The sequence below is a fragment of the Barbatula barbatula genome (assembly GCF_947034865.1).
Source record: "Barbatula barbatula genome assembly, chromosome: 22".
Taxonomy (NCBI): Eukaryota; Metazoa; Chordata; class Actinopteri; order Cypriniformes; family Nemacheilidae; genus Barbatula; species Barbatula barbatula.
Window position 1 is genome coordinate 11,696,004 of NC_136785.1, and position 16,618 is coordinate 11,712,621.

General features: G+C 37.8%; 1 protein-coding gene across 5 annotated transcripts; it reads right to left on the reverse strand.

Moving 5' to 3' along the window:
- Window positions 1-228: 228 nt before the first annotated feature.
- On the reverse strand, window positions 229-14,716 carry rgs14b (regulator of G protein signaling 14b). Of its 5 annotated transcripts, none has more exons than XM_079487497.1 (17): window positions 14,594-14,716; window positions 13,975-13,996; window positions 11,202-11,371; window positions 9,829-9,921; window positions 9,162-9,305; window positions 8,248-8,439; window positions 7,626-7,722; window positions 7,452-7,492; window positions 6,919-7,110; window positions 6,264-6,340; window positions 6,012-6,138; window positions 5,223-5,298; window positions 4,876-4,925; window positions 3,398-3,500; window positions 3,072-3,322; window positions 2,012-2,081; window positions 229-933 (listed from the first exon to the last, which is right to left on the reverse strand). In XM_079487497.1, exons 1-17 carry the CDS (start codon window positions 14,636-14,638, stop codon window positions 923-925), a joined length of 1,761 nt encoding a protein of 586 aa, XP_079343623.1. In that variant the 5' UTR covers window positions 14,639-14,716; the 3' UTR covers window positions 229-922. The 5 variants fall into 5 exon arrangements, with proteins under 5 accessions (XP_079343623.1, XP_079343622.1, XP_079343624.1 ...); XM_079487496.1 differs by having other exon boundaries at window positions 809-936; XM_079487498.1 differs by having other exon boundaries at window positions 809-936; window positions 2,012-2,078; window positions 3,070-3,322.
- Between the last annotated feature and the right edge of the window lie 1,902 nt (window positions 14,717-16,618).

The window sequence follows — 16,618 nt, forward strand, 5'->3', positions numbered from 1 at the left end:
AGGACTGATATCTTTAAAGTCACTATGAAATAAAAAATAGAAATGTTATGAATTATTGCAGAGTTTGTTATAAAGGATTTATCAGTGGAGGTCATTGTTTCTTCTGCTTCACTGGGAGGTTACAATAAAACAAAATATTATCAATCAATTCATAACTCTGACGTTAACTACACCATGCAGTTTGTTTCTCAATCTTAAATAACACAATTTTATAGAAACAGAACTGTTGAATTTGTTAATATTTTACATTTATTAATTTAGCAGACACTTTTATACAAATATATATTTATATACAAAATATACATATAAATGTTTAGCTGTCATATGATTAATTTGCAATTGCTTTTAATGTGTGTCACAATGCAGGACACTTGAAATGCTGTGTGAACTTCCCCTAGACATTATTAGAGAGAAGCATTTGACCAATTGAACCTGAGGTTAGTGTGAACTCAGATATGAGCTTGGTGAAAATGTCAGCACACAGAAGACAGCAGACAGTGACTCATCAAACCTCCACCCTTCACACATACAAAAAAAGTGTATGCGTGTGTATTTGCTGGCAGGGGATAGACTATGAGGGTGAGATAGTATGATTTATACATAGATAAATAGAGAGGGGAAGCGTTTTAAAAACATATTCAAATGAACTCCAAGTTCAGTCTTGCACTTGTAGTAGTTTGGGTCATAACCCATTGTTTAATGTACAAACAAGAGCATGACACAGAGGCACCCATTCAAAATCCCAGCCTGGACGAGGACCAATTAGGACTCTTCAGCTCTCCCGACTGCATCATCAGAAAGTATTACCATGGCAACAAGCCGGTAACAGGAGCTTGACAGATGAAGGAAGGAATGTGATGGGCGGTGTCCCTCCAGGGTGAGTTTAGATTAGAGGGACCCCAGTCTCAAATGAGATTTTTCATCATGCGATAGCTGCTGGAAAGAACGTTAAGAACGGCCACGTAAACAACCTATTGAGTTTATTCAAATCAGTGATGATAAATGATTTCCTTGACTCATTCCAGTTGCTTCACTTAACCATTGTGATGCTTTGAATCATTTACAGTGATAAACTTTCTTGAATTTTCTGTCTCTTAGTTTGAGTCATTTCAATTTCAAGTCAAACCAACAACAGTCTGATTCTTCTCTGAATGATTGATCTTAGATTAAGTTTGAACATGTGCGCAAGTGTTTAAAAGGTGAAGGAAATGAAACAAGTTGAATACGTCGCAGGAAATCAGTTTGACGTGACTCATTTTATCTTGAGTTTTATCTTTTAGTCATTGTGCTAATAGTCCTGTGTAATCAGGATGGCAAGTTTTGACATTTTGATGAATTTATGCAACACCCTAAAACATTTTTGGGGTTGTTTCAACTCAGCATTCGGTCCAAAATGGTCACACCCAGCCTTTGGGTTACACGTAAATTGCCCTACACTGGGTTGATTCATCCGAAATGTTGGGTTGTTTTAACCAACTGTTGGGTCAAATGTACATGATAACATTTTCTTGGTTTATTTAGCCCACTTGTCCATTTTTGACCCAACTATGGGTTAAAATAAACTAACATTTTTAGAGTGAATTTTGAAATGACATGTAAAAGAAAAACATGAACAAACTTAATCAAATAACGTTGTCAAATAACATCAAACACTTCTATATTGTCATTTTTAAAGAAACATCAATGTTTAAGAAAATATACGTATCACTGCTAATTGAAATAAACTCTGACATATAAGTGTGGTGTTCGGCCAAGTTGGGCCAATATTGTAGGAACCAACAGGTCCAACGTATTGCTGAACTGAAAGTCACAGTCAACTATTCTACCTGCACCCACAACCAACACACACACACACACACACACACACACACACACACAAAGGGTTAAAAGGACCTCAACATCTCACACAGAACTGAATCATGGAAAAAATACATGAACATGAAGGTCCTATTATAAGCATCTACAACATAAAAAGCCCTATTAGACATTGGAGTTGTTAAAGCGGTCTTACCTTTTAAAACCTGTTGTTTTTTCAATGTATACTCATTGAAGACACTCGGAGTTGTGCTGGCACGGTTCTGCTTTAAAACAACACAAAATGAACCTTTGCAAACCAGTTAGAACTGTAACAATCTTATCCTTACGAAGAGATGCTCAGTGATGTAAGGCAGAATCATCACCTTGCAGATTCTCCTCCCTCCCTTTCACTCATCTCTCTCTCTCTCTCCCTCCCTCTGTCTCTCTTCCTCTGTCTCTCTTTCTCCCTGTGCCTCATCTCGAGTGCTGGTCATCCAAGGATATTGTGTCTGGTTCTAAAGCCAGCTCATTACCTCTCCACGCTGACTATTCAGAAAGCATAAATATTTAGTGCAGAGTCCGCGGTGAGGACTTTCCTAAGAATAGCATCCATTAAGTGAGCGTGCTTGTCTGTGTTTGGTACTTTATGTTTTATGAGTTAGCAGAAAGCCAGAGGGAACCATCAGCATCAAGCTCTCAACCTGACCACACAGACTGAGCATTAACCCCCCCCCCCCCCACCCGCCCTCCATCTATGTCATTCTTTCTTTATTCACCCTCAGGGCACTTGCGTGTTGAGATGCCACTACTGGGTGAAGCAGAACTAAGAGAGAAGATTGGAGAGAAACTGTTTTAGAATTATAAACTTTTAAAATATCTTATTATGTACGTTTTTTGTAATATGCATTGCTAGACCTAATGAGCAAGAACTACTAGTGCAAGTCATTCCAAATAGAAACAACATCATCTTTTCATTTTGGTGATTGACGTCTCAATTGTGTTTTCTTAACAGCATTACGCAAAGTCTTCATGAAAACACAAACAATGTATTGTTTGAGGAGAGTCGATAATAAATACAAGCAGCCGGACAACAACATCGAATCTCATCTACTGTAAACAATATTTCTTTGCATTTCCTTATTAAGTCTGAATGACAAGTGTCCGTTTAAGACAACCCCTGTCACATATAGAAACATATTTCATATATTCTGAATTCCAGTGTGAATGATTATTGAAGCAAACAGTGTCCATTAAGTCATAAGTTCAGCTCACACCACAGTTTCTCGAGCTGGATTTGAACAGTCGCTCTCAGATGGGTCTGATGAGTTTGGAACAGCAGGAGAATCCATTTCGAGAGAGCTCATATTAGAACAAGACTCGTCCAGGGATCTGCTCGTCTCTGTCTCCTGGACCTCCTCCATGGGTAACTGGAGAAACTGAGGTAACATCAGATGTTCTTTCTTCAGGAGACCTCTCTGATCATCAGCACTGCAGCACTGGGCTCGGTTCATCAACTCCACCAAACCTGAAAATCCAAGGTTTACATAAACCATTGTGCTGGAGTATATGACATAAGGATATCAAGAATGATAAAGTTTACCTTCCACGTCATTGGTTCTTGTCAGTCCAGGGTTCTTCTGTCTTGCGGTTGATCTGGGAATTCCTGTAGGGAACATGTTTGCATCGACAGCGCCTCTCCGGTCCTGGTGACAGATTTATAACAGGTTAAACCACCGGGAATGACATTAAAATGAGGAATAGAAAATGTAGAAGTGAACCTAGTGAGGATCCCTGCTGTCTACTTCCTACATGTGGAGCTTTTATGAAATCTTGACATTTGGCACGTGGAAATGAGAGTGCCACAAAAATAGTGCTCCTCATGTGAAAGGCACAGAAAACTCTCAACTGAAGTTATATAGCACACACAAATATTGGCTGACAAGTGTATTATTCATTTTATATAATTTTATATAATTTTGAACAGAAATGTAAACTAGGGATGTTACAATATACTGGTTCTGACAATAACCGTGATAGTAAAGCCATATCAATATTGTGATCATTGTAAACAGGTACATGTGACAATATCAAGAATAATTCAGTGCCCGGTTAAAGTTTTGCCTCAAAAGAACAGTTTACCCAAAAATGGAAATTCTATGATCATTTACTCACCCCCAGTTGTTCAAAATCTGTATACATTTCTTTGTTCTGATGAACGAAGAGAAAGATATTTGGTTGAATGCTTGGAACCAAACAGTTCTTGGCCACCATTGACTACCATAGTAGGAAGAATTGCTTTATGAATGCCTTTGTTCTGTTGAGCACAAAATATATTTTGAAGAACGTAGGAAAGCAAATAGTTCTGGGGTACTTTTCCTATTATGGTAGCCAATGGTGACCAAGAACTATTTGGTTACAAGCATTGTTCCAAATATCTGTGTCCATCAAAACAAAGACATTTATATAGCTTTGGAACAACTTGAGGGTGAGTACATTTCACATTTATGCAATTGGCAGATGCTTTTAACCAAAGCGACTTGCATTGCATTACACTACACATTTGTTTCTAAGTATGTGCAGTCCCTTGGATCCAACAAATGACTTTGGTGTTGCTAAGGCCATGCTCTAACCAATGAGCCACAGGAATGGAAAAGGAAATGATGATAGAATTTAATTTTTGGGTGAACTGAGTGTTTACAAACTTCCTCTCTAATCCCGCCACTCAAAAAAAGATGAATTTAACTGATAGCATTATTAACTCATTAAAAAACATTTAAATTGATACCGTGATAATATAGTTAAAGTGAATAATTTTCGCCTCAGTGTACGTAAAGTGAAATTCTGATATTGTGACATCCCAACTGTAAACATATTTATAATTGACATTTTCCATGCATTCTGGGATTGCGTAAAGCATGCATCCTCTACGGAAACATAATTATGCTGTCCACCTTCTGGAAAAGGCTTCAAGTCGAGTATGCGACTCAAAATGACTTCTTAAAAAACAGTCTAGATGGACAGCTCATAGGTTTTGGAACAGAACTAATGAGTTCTGCTGGGCAACAGATTCAGACTCGCCTGCATTGAAAGAGGTGGGAGACTCTTTGAGCTGCTGGTTTGATCCACAGCTGTAACACAATAAAAATACATATTATACATTGATACATTATTGCATAAAAAAGTGGTTATGCAACAGGTTACAGTGGCTCAAAATTCAATTCACAGTGTGAAAGGTATTGCTGCAAAGAACAGTAACAGGACCAAAATAACACAAATACACGGTGAGATGGCTACAGAGGCTCAGAAGACAAATCACGTCCCAGATTTAATTAGAACATTGATGGGAAAGGCAAAATGCTAAAATAATAGCTGTTGATATTGAAATATTGCATTGTAAAAAGCAAGCCATGAGCAGACATCCATACCTCTATTTAGAATTAGTGTCTTATTGGCCAGAAATGTGACAGGGGTGTTCATACTTATTATGTGTCCACTTCCACCCTAGAAAGAATAAAAAAACACTGAGTGCCTTTGTGACTGACAACCACACAATGTTCTAACCAGGTGTGATGCGAATGTGTTTTGGCCATAATTCTGAAGAGCAAGTGAGGACACAATCTGAGAAAATAACAAGATATAGAATTTGTACACACGGTTACAGTAGGTGAACTAGGATTTGGGACTAATGAGATATCACAGTGGGCGGAGCTACCCAATGTGATGTCACAGAAATAACAATAAAAACATTTGATTACTTGCGACAGTAATTACAATTACAGTTCAAATTTTATAGATATTGTCATGTTTTTGCTTCTTATATAAGGTCTTTATACACCTCTGAACACAGACAGTAGGTATGTAGATTACACATTTCATTTCTGTCAATAGATCCTCTAGAAAATTGACCCTTAAATAACTGGTAATATTACTAGAATTTACCACTTCAGTAGTGATAATAAATCCTATAGATTTGTTATATTTTTTATCATTGACATTATCAAACAAATTGAGGTTTTTGTGTTTCTTCTGAGCATTAAAAAAATGCTTTGTTCAATAAACTGTCCTACTTTTTGAGTTGGAATTTAATAACCGGAGGAACCAAAAAATCGAATCTCTGGGTATAGCTTGCGGTCCATCAAATAAGGTCAAACTGTTAACTTTTAACAAAGAACAAAATAAAGCATGTGCTCCAGTCGTTCCAGACCAGCACTCACCATGGTAACGGTGGCATCCTGAGGCCTGAGGCGGTATTTGTTAAGCATTGCAGCAAGGGCGTCCTGCAGCATCTTATTGGACTTTACAACAACGGCCATGGTCTTACCTGTAAACGCTATCTTTACTCTGTAAAAGAAACACAAACACACATGCACACGTTCACGCCTGACGGAAACTGATCGTTTACACGCAGCACCAAGAGGTTTTAAATTGTGTTTTTAGTGGAGACAGACTCTGTGCACAATACTCACGTAAAAGTTACCCTTAGTTCCAAAAACACCTGCTGGTCCTTCAGTACAGAACTGTCCTGATCCAAAGATAGTGGTTGCTAAAAAGAAAAACATGAAAGAGATATAAACACCAAGAAACATTGGGCTACACTGCACTTGTGATTTTTGTTTTTCATGCATGTGATGCAATTGGATTTGTTCAGTACTCGCTATATCTGGTACATCTATCGGTTGCTATGGAAACAATTTGGGCAACAGCTTCATGCCGACAAACAATATTTTTCCCGTGGTTATATGTCCATCATAACACACTCGTGAAGCAGACATATAAGTAAACATCAGAGGCATTACAGTGTTTACACATTCATCCATATGCTGCATCTGAAGCCACTCCGTCATTGGCCATTCAGCACATTGTGAATGTCCTATTTAGTTGTAAATTAGTAAATTCAGACGCAGCTGTAGACTTGAATGCGCTTTTATATGAACATGTCACATCCTGAATGACGCAACTAACTACTTCAACCACTTGACAGAAACACATTTACAAAAATGTAACTGGGTTTTAAAATAACATGTAGGGTTATACATGTTGTGAAAGGTTTCAAATGTTAACAGATTGCAGTCTGATATGTCATATTTATCAGTATCTATGTCAAGAATTTACGGTTCTTACTTTATCTTTGCCATGTAGGTAGATGATGATGTCTGACAGAGGAAGACCTCTTTTCTCACACACGCCGGTGAGCATGTCACGTAAGGTGAGTCCGGGTCGGGCTGGGGTCAGAGAGGCTGTGCCGTCAGGCAGGAACACACAGCAGTACTTATCAGCCTTTGCTTCTGCAGAACGTGCCACTAATTTCTCAACCTGTAAATGTTCAGTAGTGATGTCAACACAGAAGTTATTTACCACGAGTTCCCTCTGGAATTTCATCTGGATTTTTAAAGCTCTTTTGAAGAGACAAATCACCCAAAGACATACATACGTCCATCATTTATAAACCCTCATGTCATTCCAAACCTGTATGATTTTCTTTCTTTTGCAGGACTCAAAAGTAGATCATTTGAAGAACATTGGTAACCAAACAATTCTGAGTCACATACAGGTTTTGAATGTCCCAAGAGTGGATAAATGATGAACGAAATGTTTTTTTTTTAAGATATATTCTAAGTATAATGCCGGTACAGTCAGACTTCACATAAAGTTACCTCTGAACTCTTCAGTGCCGTCTTGGAGTTGAAAGATGGTTCTGGAATTGCAGAAGAACAGCGAACAGCACATTCATTACATCGTATTAAATTGTTCGTTTTAATACTATTACATTTAGCTCACTTTAATTTAAGTCATGTGTTAAGGCTTATATTCTGACATCATAACATCACCTCCCCAAGATTCTCTCTTCTCTTTGCGTTTGTCCTTGGCCTTCCTCCTCTCTACCACATCATCAGCCTCTGCAGTGCTTGGCATGACCTTTAATCTCTGGGAAACAATTCATTTGAAATTCACATTAATACAGGTGCCATAGTTGTGCCTATACACTAAGCATTTAAACTATGCACTATGCATAGAATTTTAGATGGGTAGTATCATGCCAAATGGAGTACTAAACGATTTTATACTAACTAAACAATTTTATACTAACAGGAAATGTTTCCCAGAAAAGTGCAAATCTGCAGAAGAGTTTTGCTCAAGCAGTGTCCGATAGCCCCCCTCCCTTCCGCCACTTAAGCTAAACTGCGACCGTTGAGTGCGTGACGTGTCCATAGTTCCACACTTCATAATTTCGGTTGAAAAAGTGCATCATCCAGGTACATAAAATGCACTTCATTTTTGAGAATTTTCAATGAGAACGTACTACTCACACTATTTATATTACAAAATAGCGTAGAATAGGGCATAAGTGAGCAATTTGGGACACACCTCTCAAAAAATCAGCTTTACACCATCATATAAAAGATCCTTCAGTGTTAGTATGAACCTCTTCATAGGTCATATGCACCGTACCTCTTTATTTCTGCTGTCAGCTTTGACTTGTTCTTTGGGTGAAGTGCTGTTGAGTTTGGCTGAAGTGAGGAGTTTGCCCCGAGAGTCGAGTCCCGGTAGTGGTTTGCCCTCCACATTAGCCAGCATGCAGCTCTGATAGAGCTGTGAGCGCACGAAGCGAGTATAGCTGTCAAACTTCATAAGTTTGAAGATCTAGAGGGAATAGAAAGGAGAGGACACTTCGGCTCAAGAGGGAGTCTTAAGATGGGTTTTAGATGTGTTTGTAGGATAATTGAGCCGAGGTCTCTGTCTGTTTTTTAACCAAATTGGTTTGCCTCACTACGTGTGACACAACAAAAGCCTGTTTGTCACTTCTGATGAAGAATTCACAAAGAAGCATGTATTGTATCCTTAAACTTCACCTGGGTTCATTGCATTTTTCCTGAGCTTATGATCATGAGTCATGACCCTAGTGAAATACATTTCCATGCTGGTTTATGCGGCACACTAGTATCCAAAAACCCCATGCATGCGTGTGATGTATGAATCTTCCTCCGTTGATTTGCAGTTTTGTTTCCAGGGCTGAAAGCATTTGAAATTAATGGGAACAGACAATGTAGATAGTGGTCCATTGCAGCTCTATTTATTTTAATGAGACAATCTAGTTTTGCTCATCTCATGTACAACAGTGTTGATGGAGAGTAAGTAGTATGTGATTTAGATGCATTGAGATGCATTGGTGCAAGGGTTCACAAATGCTATAGTCCACTGAATCCCATGTTTCCTCGAAATACGGCCTAAATTGTGGTTCATTTCTCAAAAGGGCTGAAAATGTTAATCATGTAAATAATGACGAATTAATGATTTTTTGCCTCGTTTAGACTAAATTAATGTTAAAAATGTTCCCAGCTCCATTTGGGCATAACATCACATACCTGTTGTTGGGCCTTTTCAAAGATGTCAGAACGAGGGTTTTGTACATCTCTCTCCTCCACTCGTACCCTGTCATCTATGTTGATGGCAGAGGTTGCATTGATGGACAGGTAGCTGTTGTAAATCAAGAGAGCCTCTCTTCTCAACTATGGTAAGAAAATACATTGTTTTACTAAAACATACATTTTTTTGTATTTAATGGTACAAATGCAAAACAGACGCACTGATAAATGACAGCGCCATCATTTTCTCATTCTCGTGTTGTTTTAAATCCATATATTAATATATATATATAACAAATTATTTAGTTTTTTACAAAGGTCAATTGCAACAGTTGATGTAATGCCGGCCTTGTGGTACGGGTGCCATATTTTATTTGAGAGCTGCATAATGAATTGCTTAATTCATTTCATTCAAAACGGAAACATGCCTTCATTTTTGTTCTTCCCACAAAGCTAGACTTAACATGCAGTGCACCAGTCATGTGCATTATTCGTATAGAAGCGTTGTCCTGTCTGAAGCGTGACAGTTTGAGGTCACTATAAACTCTCAATGACTTACACGGGCGTTCTTTAAAAGTCTGCTTTTATGTTCCACTAAATAAAAAGACAAAATGTTTCATTTTTGTAAAAAATAACAACAAGACAGTCATCATCATGCGTTTCTCACCTGTTCAGTTTGATGGGCAGGTATCTTGCGGTACTTCTCGCAAGCCAGCCAGAATAAGATGTTCTCAGCACTGACCTCAGATTTCAGGAATGCCTGTTATGAATATAAATCATGTTCACATTTTTAATAGTGAAGTGTTTCATCGACAGTACGAGTACGAGGGTCATGTTCTACCAGCTGAGCCACCATCAGCTCTATCATTATTAAAAACGAAACAATATAGCCACCGAACCAGGACAGACCAGATCTCAAAGTTCATTCATCTTAAAACGAAATACCAAATGCTTCGTTTAGCCTGTTAACCCCCTACAGCAACCCACAGGTTTAGCCTTGCTAAGATCTCCACACCTCCTCATTTGCATATAATTACAGTGACTCACACTGTGGGCTGTTTTCACAACCGCTTTTTTCTTATTTTACAAATTTCACAATGAACCGAGGTTGAATGACTTGCAGTGCGTGGTTGGTAAACAAATGTGAAACCAGGTTCTAAAAGTGATACCTAATAGAGCCAAGCAACATGGCATCACTCAATAAATGCATAAAATAATAAATAAATGCAAAAGTAATGACATGTGCGCTGAGAAACAAGAGAGCTCATTTATTTTAGAAGATCACGTTTGTTTTCTTTGGCGAATGCACAGTTATTTGGTCAGCCGGTTGTAAAATAAACCTGAGAAAAGTAAAGTACTGTTTCTTGATTCTGATTGGATGAGAGGCTTCCTAGAGAGGTACACTTTACTTATGACCTCGCCCAAAATAACTTAAAACCCCAAACCCATTTTCACATCATACAGTATCACAGAAACTTCAGGTCCTTATCTCTTGCTTTAAGAATGAACTTGAATGAATGAATCAGATTTGTCATTATTGTGACCAAAAGATTTATTGTGACCAAAAGATGTATTTTCAAAATAAATAAATTAAACTCATTTATGTTTTATATGCATTTATTTACATAAATTATTATTTAGTTTATTTTGTATGTTTTCTTATTTTGGCCAATATTAATTTGACAAGAAAATGTTTGTATTTTACATTTATATCTTGCACCCAATGGCCATAAAATTTCCTTTTTTACAGGATTATTTTATTTTGTGATATGCCTATTTTGAACAAGAGTGATTTTCTAGAAACTCTCTCATGTTCTTAATATTTATTTATATACTTTCCACGCTTGTACAATGTTGCTTTAATATCGGAAAAAAAAATAGTCAAGTAATATAAAATCTATTCAAAGCATTCAAAGAACCATTAGTGAAATAAACCTTTGCATCCATATGTCTCTTTATTTCCGGCGCATCTGATGCATGTGGAAATCTGTACCAAAATTCTCACATTTGTGATTGTATTAACAGTGTTTGTTGACTCACAGTGAAATAGCGAATGCCCATCGGGTCTTCCAGCAGCCTCTCAAAGCTAACAGCCCAGCTGGCCACCTGGCCCACTCCTCTGGCTCCTTCAGTGGGTACAGTGGGCAGACTGGAGTTACTGCTGGAGTACTGCGTCACTGCTCGCTCATCTGTCTCCAGCACGTTCAGCTCTGACACGCAGAGAGGAAAGAGAGAGGTAAGTGTTGAACCTGCAAGTAAACTTAAATCTACTGAAATCACCTTGATAAAACCTAGAACCGAGCCACACATGCCACAAATATAGTAGAGGGTTCTGTTTTGTATTCTTTTATGCAATGGAAGCACAAATACTATTTTTCATAAGTTTCATTGTTTGCTTTGAACTATTTAGTTATGAACTATTTATATTCGGGCTGTCGAACAATTAATACTGACTAATCGCATCCAGAATAAAAGTTTGTGTTTACATAATACATGTCTGTGTACTTTGCATATTAATTTTGTAGGCCTATAATTTTGTATTTAAAAACACATACACACACACACATATATTTTAGACAAATATAAACATTAATAAACATTTATATATCATTTTAATTATTGATAAATAAACTAGGGCTGTCAATAGATTCACATTTTTAATCACGATAAATTGCACCTTTTCGTGCGATTAACTGCGATCAACTGCGATCAAGAGAATTTAATACTGGTGCCCTGTCTGACAGATTCTGAAGCAATCTTTAGCCCAGGTGTTCACCAGACGGGACCGTTGTTGCTTTGGGTTGAGCTGTGTTCCACAGCCAGAAGCTGTCAATCTATACTGGACGTGTCAATACAACCATTTCAAATCGCGCTTAAATAGTTTAATGCCTTTATATGAATAAGAGCCTGATTATATAATGTGACACTAGTCAATGATGACAGAAAATACGGATGTTGCCAAGAATTGACAACAATTTAGGTGAATCTCTAGGTCAAATTTCTAACAAACAATATTAATAAATAAAGGCATTAAAAAAGCTAAACCCCAAGGTTAAGAAAATCTGTAAAAAAGGCTGTATTGTAAATGTTGCACTGAATTGTGTTGTGTTTTATCATTACCGCAAATGTTTGTAAATTAATCAAATAAAGTACTGGCAATGACATTTTCTATAATGTTTAGAAGCAGTCAAAGCACAAAATTAAACCATTAAAATGGTGATGCACCCCTCTGGATAATATATAAAAGTATGTTGTTTTAAACACATTTATTAATCAGGGCTGACATCTTTTGAGTTCAGCTTGGAGTGAGATTTTTCGGCCCTGGGGTTATGTTGGGGAGAAACTGGGATGGCGGAAAGTTGTAAACAAAACACAAAAACCTTGCATTAGAAGTATTGTGATTGTCATAAGATATGCCTTCATTTAAGCGGCTTTTTGCCTTTACTTTTGGAAGAACAGTGGAGACCAGACAGGAAAGCATTGGATAGAGACAGTGGAGTGAGACCGACAAGACACCTGGACGATTTCGAACTCAGGTTGGGTCACAAGTGCACTGGCACTATATGTTGGCACACTAACCACAGGGCTATTGGCACCGACAAAAAAAGACTTTGAATTGAGGTGCAGCTATTGGTTTATTTAGGCTCTAGACAATTGATATTGTCAAAGGAATAAAATTCTGAATTAATGCATTTGAACTTTGCAAGTCTTTCATTTTTATACCGTAACAGACTTGAATATATACACATTTATTCCTAATCGTATCCATTATAAACTGCTTAAAACCACTCTGTTATTGTCTCTTGTCTCGTCACACTGATAATTGCCAATAACATGAATCATGTACACGACATATTTTCCATTTAAAATGGCGTTTTGTAGTTTGCATCAGTGTATCCTATCGCTTAACATGTCCATTCTTTTAGCCACTTTCGTCAGTGTTGCACTGGAACCTTAACTGTCTTCTATGATTTGATTGGTTAACGGCAACTTTATTTTGACATTGATGTCCACTCATAAGCCGCTGAGGAACAAGTTTGCAACACCAAAATAAAGGCTTTTTGGCATTTATTTCAGAAATTTTATTACACACCAAAGAAAAAATGGTGAGAACGAGAGAAAGCAGTCAATTGCATGAGTCTCTGAACACTATTCATGGAAAGTGCCAAAGCATGTCTTAGATTCGCCATCACTTCATATAACACTGTGAAGAAAAACTCCAGTGTATAAACATGTCAGTCAGTAAATATCAAATGCCTCAGTGTTTTATTTTTAATAATGAGTTGATTTTCCCCCTGGGCTCTGGGAATTTGACACGCTGAAGTGTACAATCATCACCTCTCTACAGTTATTTCTCACTTCCGATACTACAACTATCACTTGTTCTGTGGCATCGATACGCAGATGAGGAATTTCCCTGCTCTGGACTACAGTTTCACTTTATGAATGATTTGCATCACATGCACTTCACAGGCGCTGCTGCTGTTTGTCTTCTGTAGTCATAAATTCTGAGCAGCCACATGACTTACACCTCTGTCTGTCTGCCTACAGGTCTATTTTTCTCTAGGCTTTCAGAATGACACTTAAAAAAAGAGGAAATACTTGCGGTTACACCTGCCGCCCCAAAACAGAATGTAAACAGGTCAGTGATAAAGTGATGAACTCTGGTGTGGGACTGCATTAATCGGCCATATGGATAACATGTAATAATGATAAAAATAGTTTTCTCTTGTGCCTTTGAAGATGTAACGAAGAGGAACACATTCATCTTCCTACCACTCTGAAAACATACGATTAATAATTCATAACTCACCTCCATCAGAAACAGCCAGCATCTGTGGATGACAAATAAATTATATCAATCAGAGCTACCATTTGAAGGATGAGATGTAATACTCTTATCAAAGATATGAATAATGGATCACGGGGTACAGTCATCTTTGCATTTGGAAAACTCAGTTTAAGCACATTTTCAGGGCAAATAAGGACAAATGAAGCAGACACAAGCAACAAAGACAGATAAAGAGAGCATAAGCTGCCAGATGTGACACACAATTTAAGTCAAAGATCAAATGGCTGCTCTTTTTGACTACAATTGCATTTTAGCTGACATTACTGTTCCTGTCTCATTCCCGGGAAGGTAATGTTGTGGGATTTATGTCTAAAATGCCGCCAGAAATCAAGCAGAAGTGGTGAGACAACATTTCGAAGATAACAGTTCCGCCTTAAATAGAGAATTTGTCTTCTGAAAGGATTTTAGATCTTCTTGTGAGAGAATAAAATGTTGTCAAGCCCATCAACTGTGGCCATGTTTGGCAGCCGTATTTTAAGATGGATATTTCCATATTCAGTTGATATCTGTGGCAATGCTGTCATATAATACAGAACATACAGACACACTCAAATGAACAAACAGGTGCCTTTAAACATACCATAGGTCCATTGGGTACGCCAATGTAATTCCCCTTCAAAGACATGTCCTTACAAACACATGTACCTCAGAATAGTAATAAGCGTATGAGCGAGTAGTTTCTCATGTCTTTATGAGCCGTGCTCTAAACACAAAATAACTTCCTGCTCGAACAGGAAGTCTTACCATGGTAACATGCCGCAAGAGGAAGCGTGGGCACGTTTCAGACAGAGCTCTTTTTTTATTTTTGTACTTTTTACAGTGAAGCCATGGCGGCAGATCTTCCACTCTTACATAAAGTCATTTGCGCAAAAAGAATGACACAGTGTGACATTTGGTGTAGAAAGACATTGATGGTCATTGTAGTCTTAGCCTCAAACAACACAAAAAAAAAATGTTTTTCTTGAATTTAGTTGGACTTTGAAGCACACTGGGACAAAAATATACAGATTCAGGTATTGTGCGAGAAGGCAAACACATATGGGGAAATGTTATTTGACAACGTCATCGCTCAAGCTCAGATGTGATCAATGTGATTTATTTTGATTAAAATTATTAAAGGCATGGTTCACCCGAAAATGAAAATGATGTCATCATTTACTTAGGCTCATGTCATTTCAAACCTGTATGACTTTGTTCTGTAGAGCACAAAAAAATATAAAAAAAAACGAACAATGCCAGTACCCATTGACTTCGGTTGGATGCGCACAAAACCAATGTAAGTCAATGAGTACCACCATTGCTTGGTTACCAACATTCTTCAAAAAAAGCTTCCTTTGTGTTCTACAGACGAAAGAAAGTCATACAGGTTTGAAATGACAAGAGGGTGAGTAAATAATGACATATTTCGATGAACTATTACTACATTACAATCAAATTTGGAGACGTTTCAACCCTATATTTAAAAGTCATTACCTCTGTTTTAGCTAATGGCTAGCTTGGCAACGTAATGTGCTTAGCGACTGTTGAGAGACGAGGAAGTTCTTGACGTGAGGGCTCTTCTGAAATTAGTGAAAGGTTTTACCTTTTTGAGGGTGTGTGGGTGGCTGTCTGACAGGGTGTTGTGTCTCCCAAGAGATCTTCGTAAAGAGTTGCGTCGGGCGAGGTTCGAGAAGCCTCTTGTAATTTCTTGAAAACTCAACGTCCTCTGATAGAACCCCAGACATCATACAAACATCATTATGGTTCATAATGTTCTGTCTTAGTATTAGCAAATGACAAACTTACAACATAAAAACTTTACTGTCAATGATCCTTAAGTATCGCAATATACAAGTAGGTAAGAAGAGGAAAGGTAGTACCTTTTCCTTGGACTGGACAGAGGTCTCCATGATGATAGCTGATGCTGGCTGTGTGCTGGAGACCAGTGAGGTTGTACAACATCTACATTGGAAGTTCAAGCCTCTCAGAAACAATGTGTCACTGTGTAAACACCATAAAACACAACACTGCGGGGTATAAAAGTCAGTGAGAGGGAAAACGCACTGACGTACACACCGGCCCGAAAGTCCTCAGGAGCCTCAAAGGAACTTTGGATGACTGACACAGACTGGACCTCCTCCATATTTCTTCAAGTACCACGTGTCTCCTCAAACTGTTGAAACGAGTGGATTTTGAAAGCGAGGGCCAAAAATCGGGGTGGCAGAAAGCATTTATTTTGTCATCATCCACTCACCCTCATGTTGTGTGAAACATGTATAGTTTTTAGAAAACCTTATAGAATTTTTTTGGATACACAGAGGAGCAATCAAAGTGTCAAATCTACTCTTTTCTATAACAATGAAAGTGCATGAAGATCACGGGCTGTCAGGTTCACACATGCAATTTCAACTGGAGCAAAAGTATTGTTAGGGACATACATAAAAAGTGTTGTCTAAGAAAATGCTTTTGAGCATTTTCCCCATTGTTGTTTAGCAAAAATTATACATTTGAGATGTACTGTATTACATTATAGCCTACTCCATGTATACCGTTGAACTCACAGTATAGACAGTTTCAGCAGCAACAACATAAACATCATGTGGCCTAAACTTAACTTCCGGCAGAC

What these genes read in the sequence shown, in the direction of transcription:
- rgs14b (XM_079487495.1), bottom strand. Translation starts at nt 14,638, where the DNA reads ATGTCTTTGAAGGGGAATTACATTGGCGTACCCAATGGACCTATG. An exon ending in CTGACAGCAGAAATAAAGAG is followed by an intron (nt 7,723 to 8,247) that starts GTACGGTGCATA and finishes ATTGTTTCCCAG; the next exon opens with AGATTAAAGGTCATGCCAAG. An exon ending in AAGAACCAATGACGTGGAAG is followed by an intron (nt 3,323 to 3,397) that starts GTAAACTTTATC and finishes TTGGATTTTCAG; the next exon opens with GTTTGGTGGAGTTGATGAAC.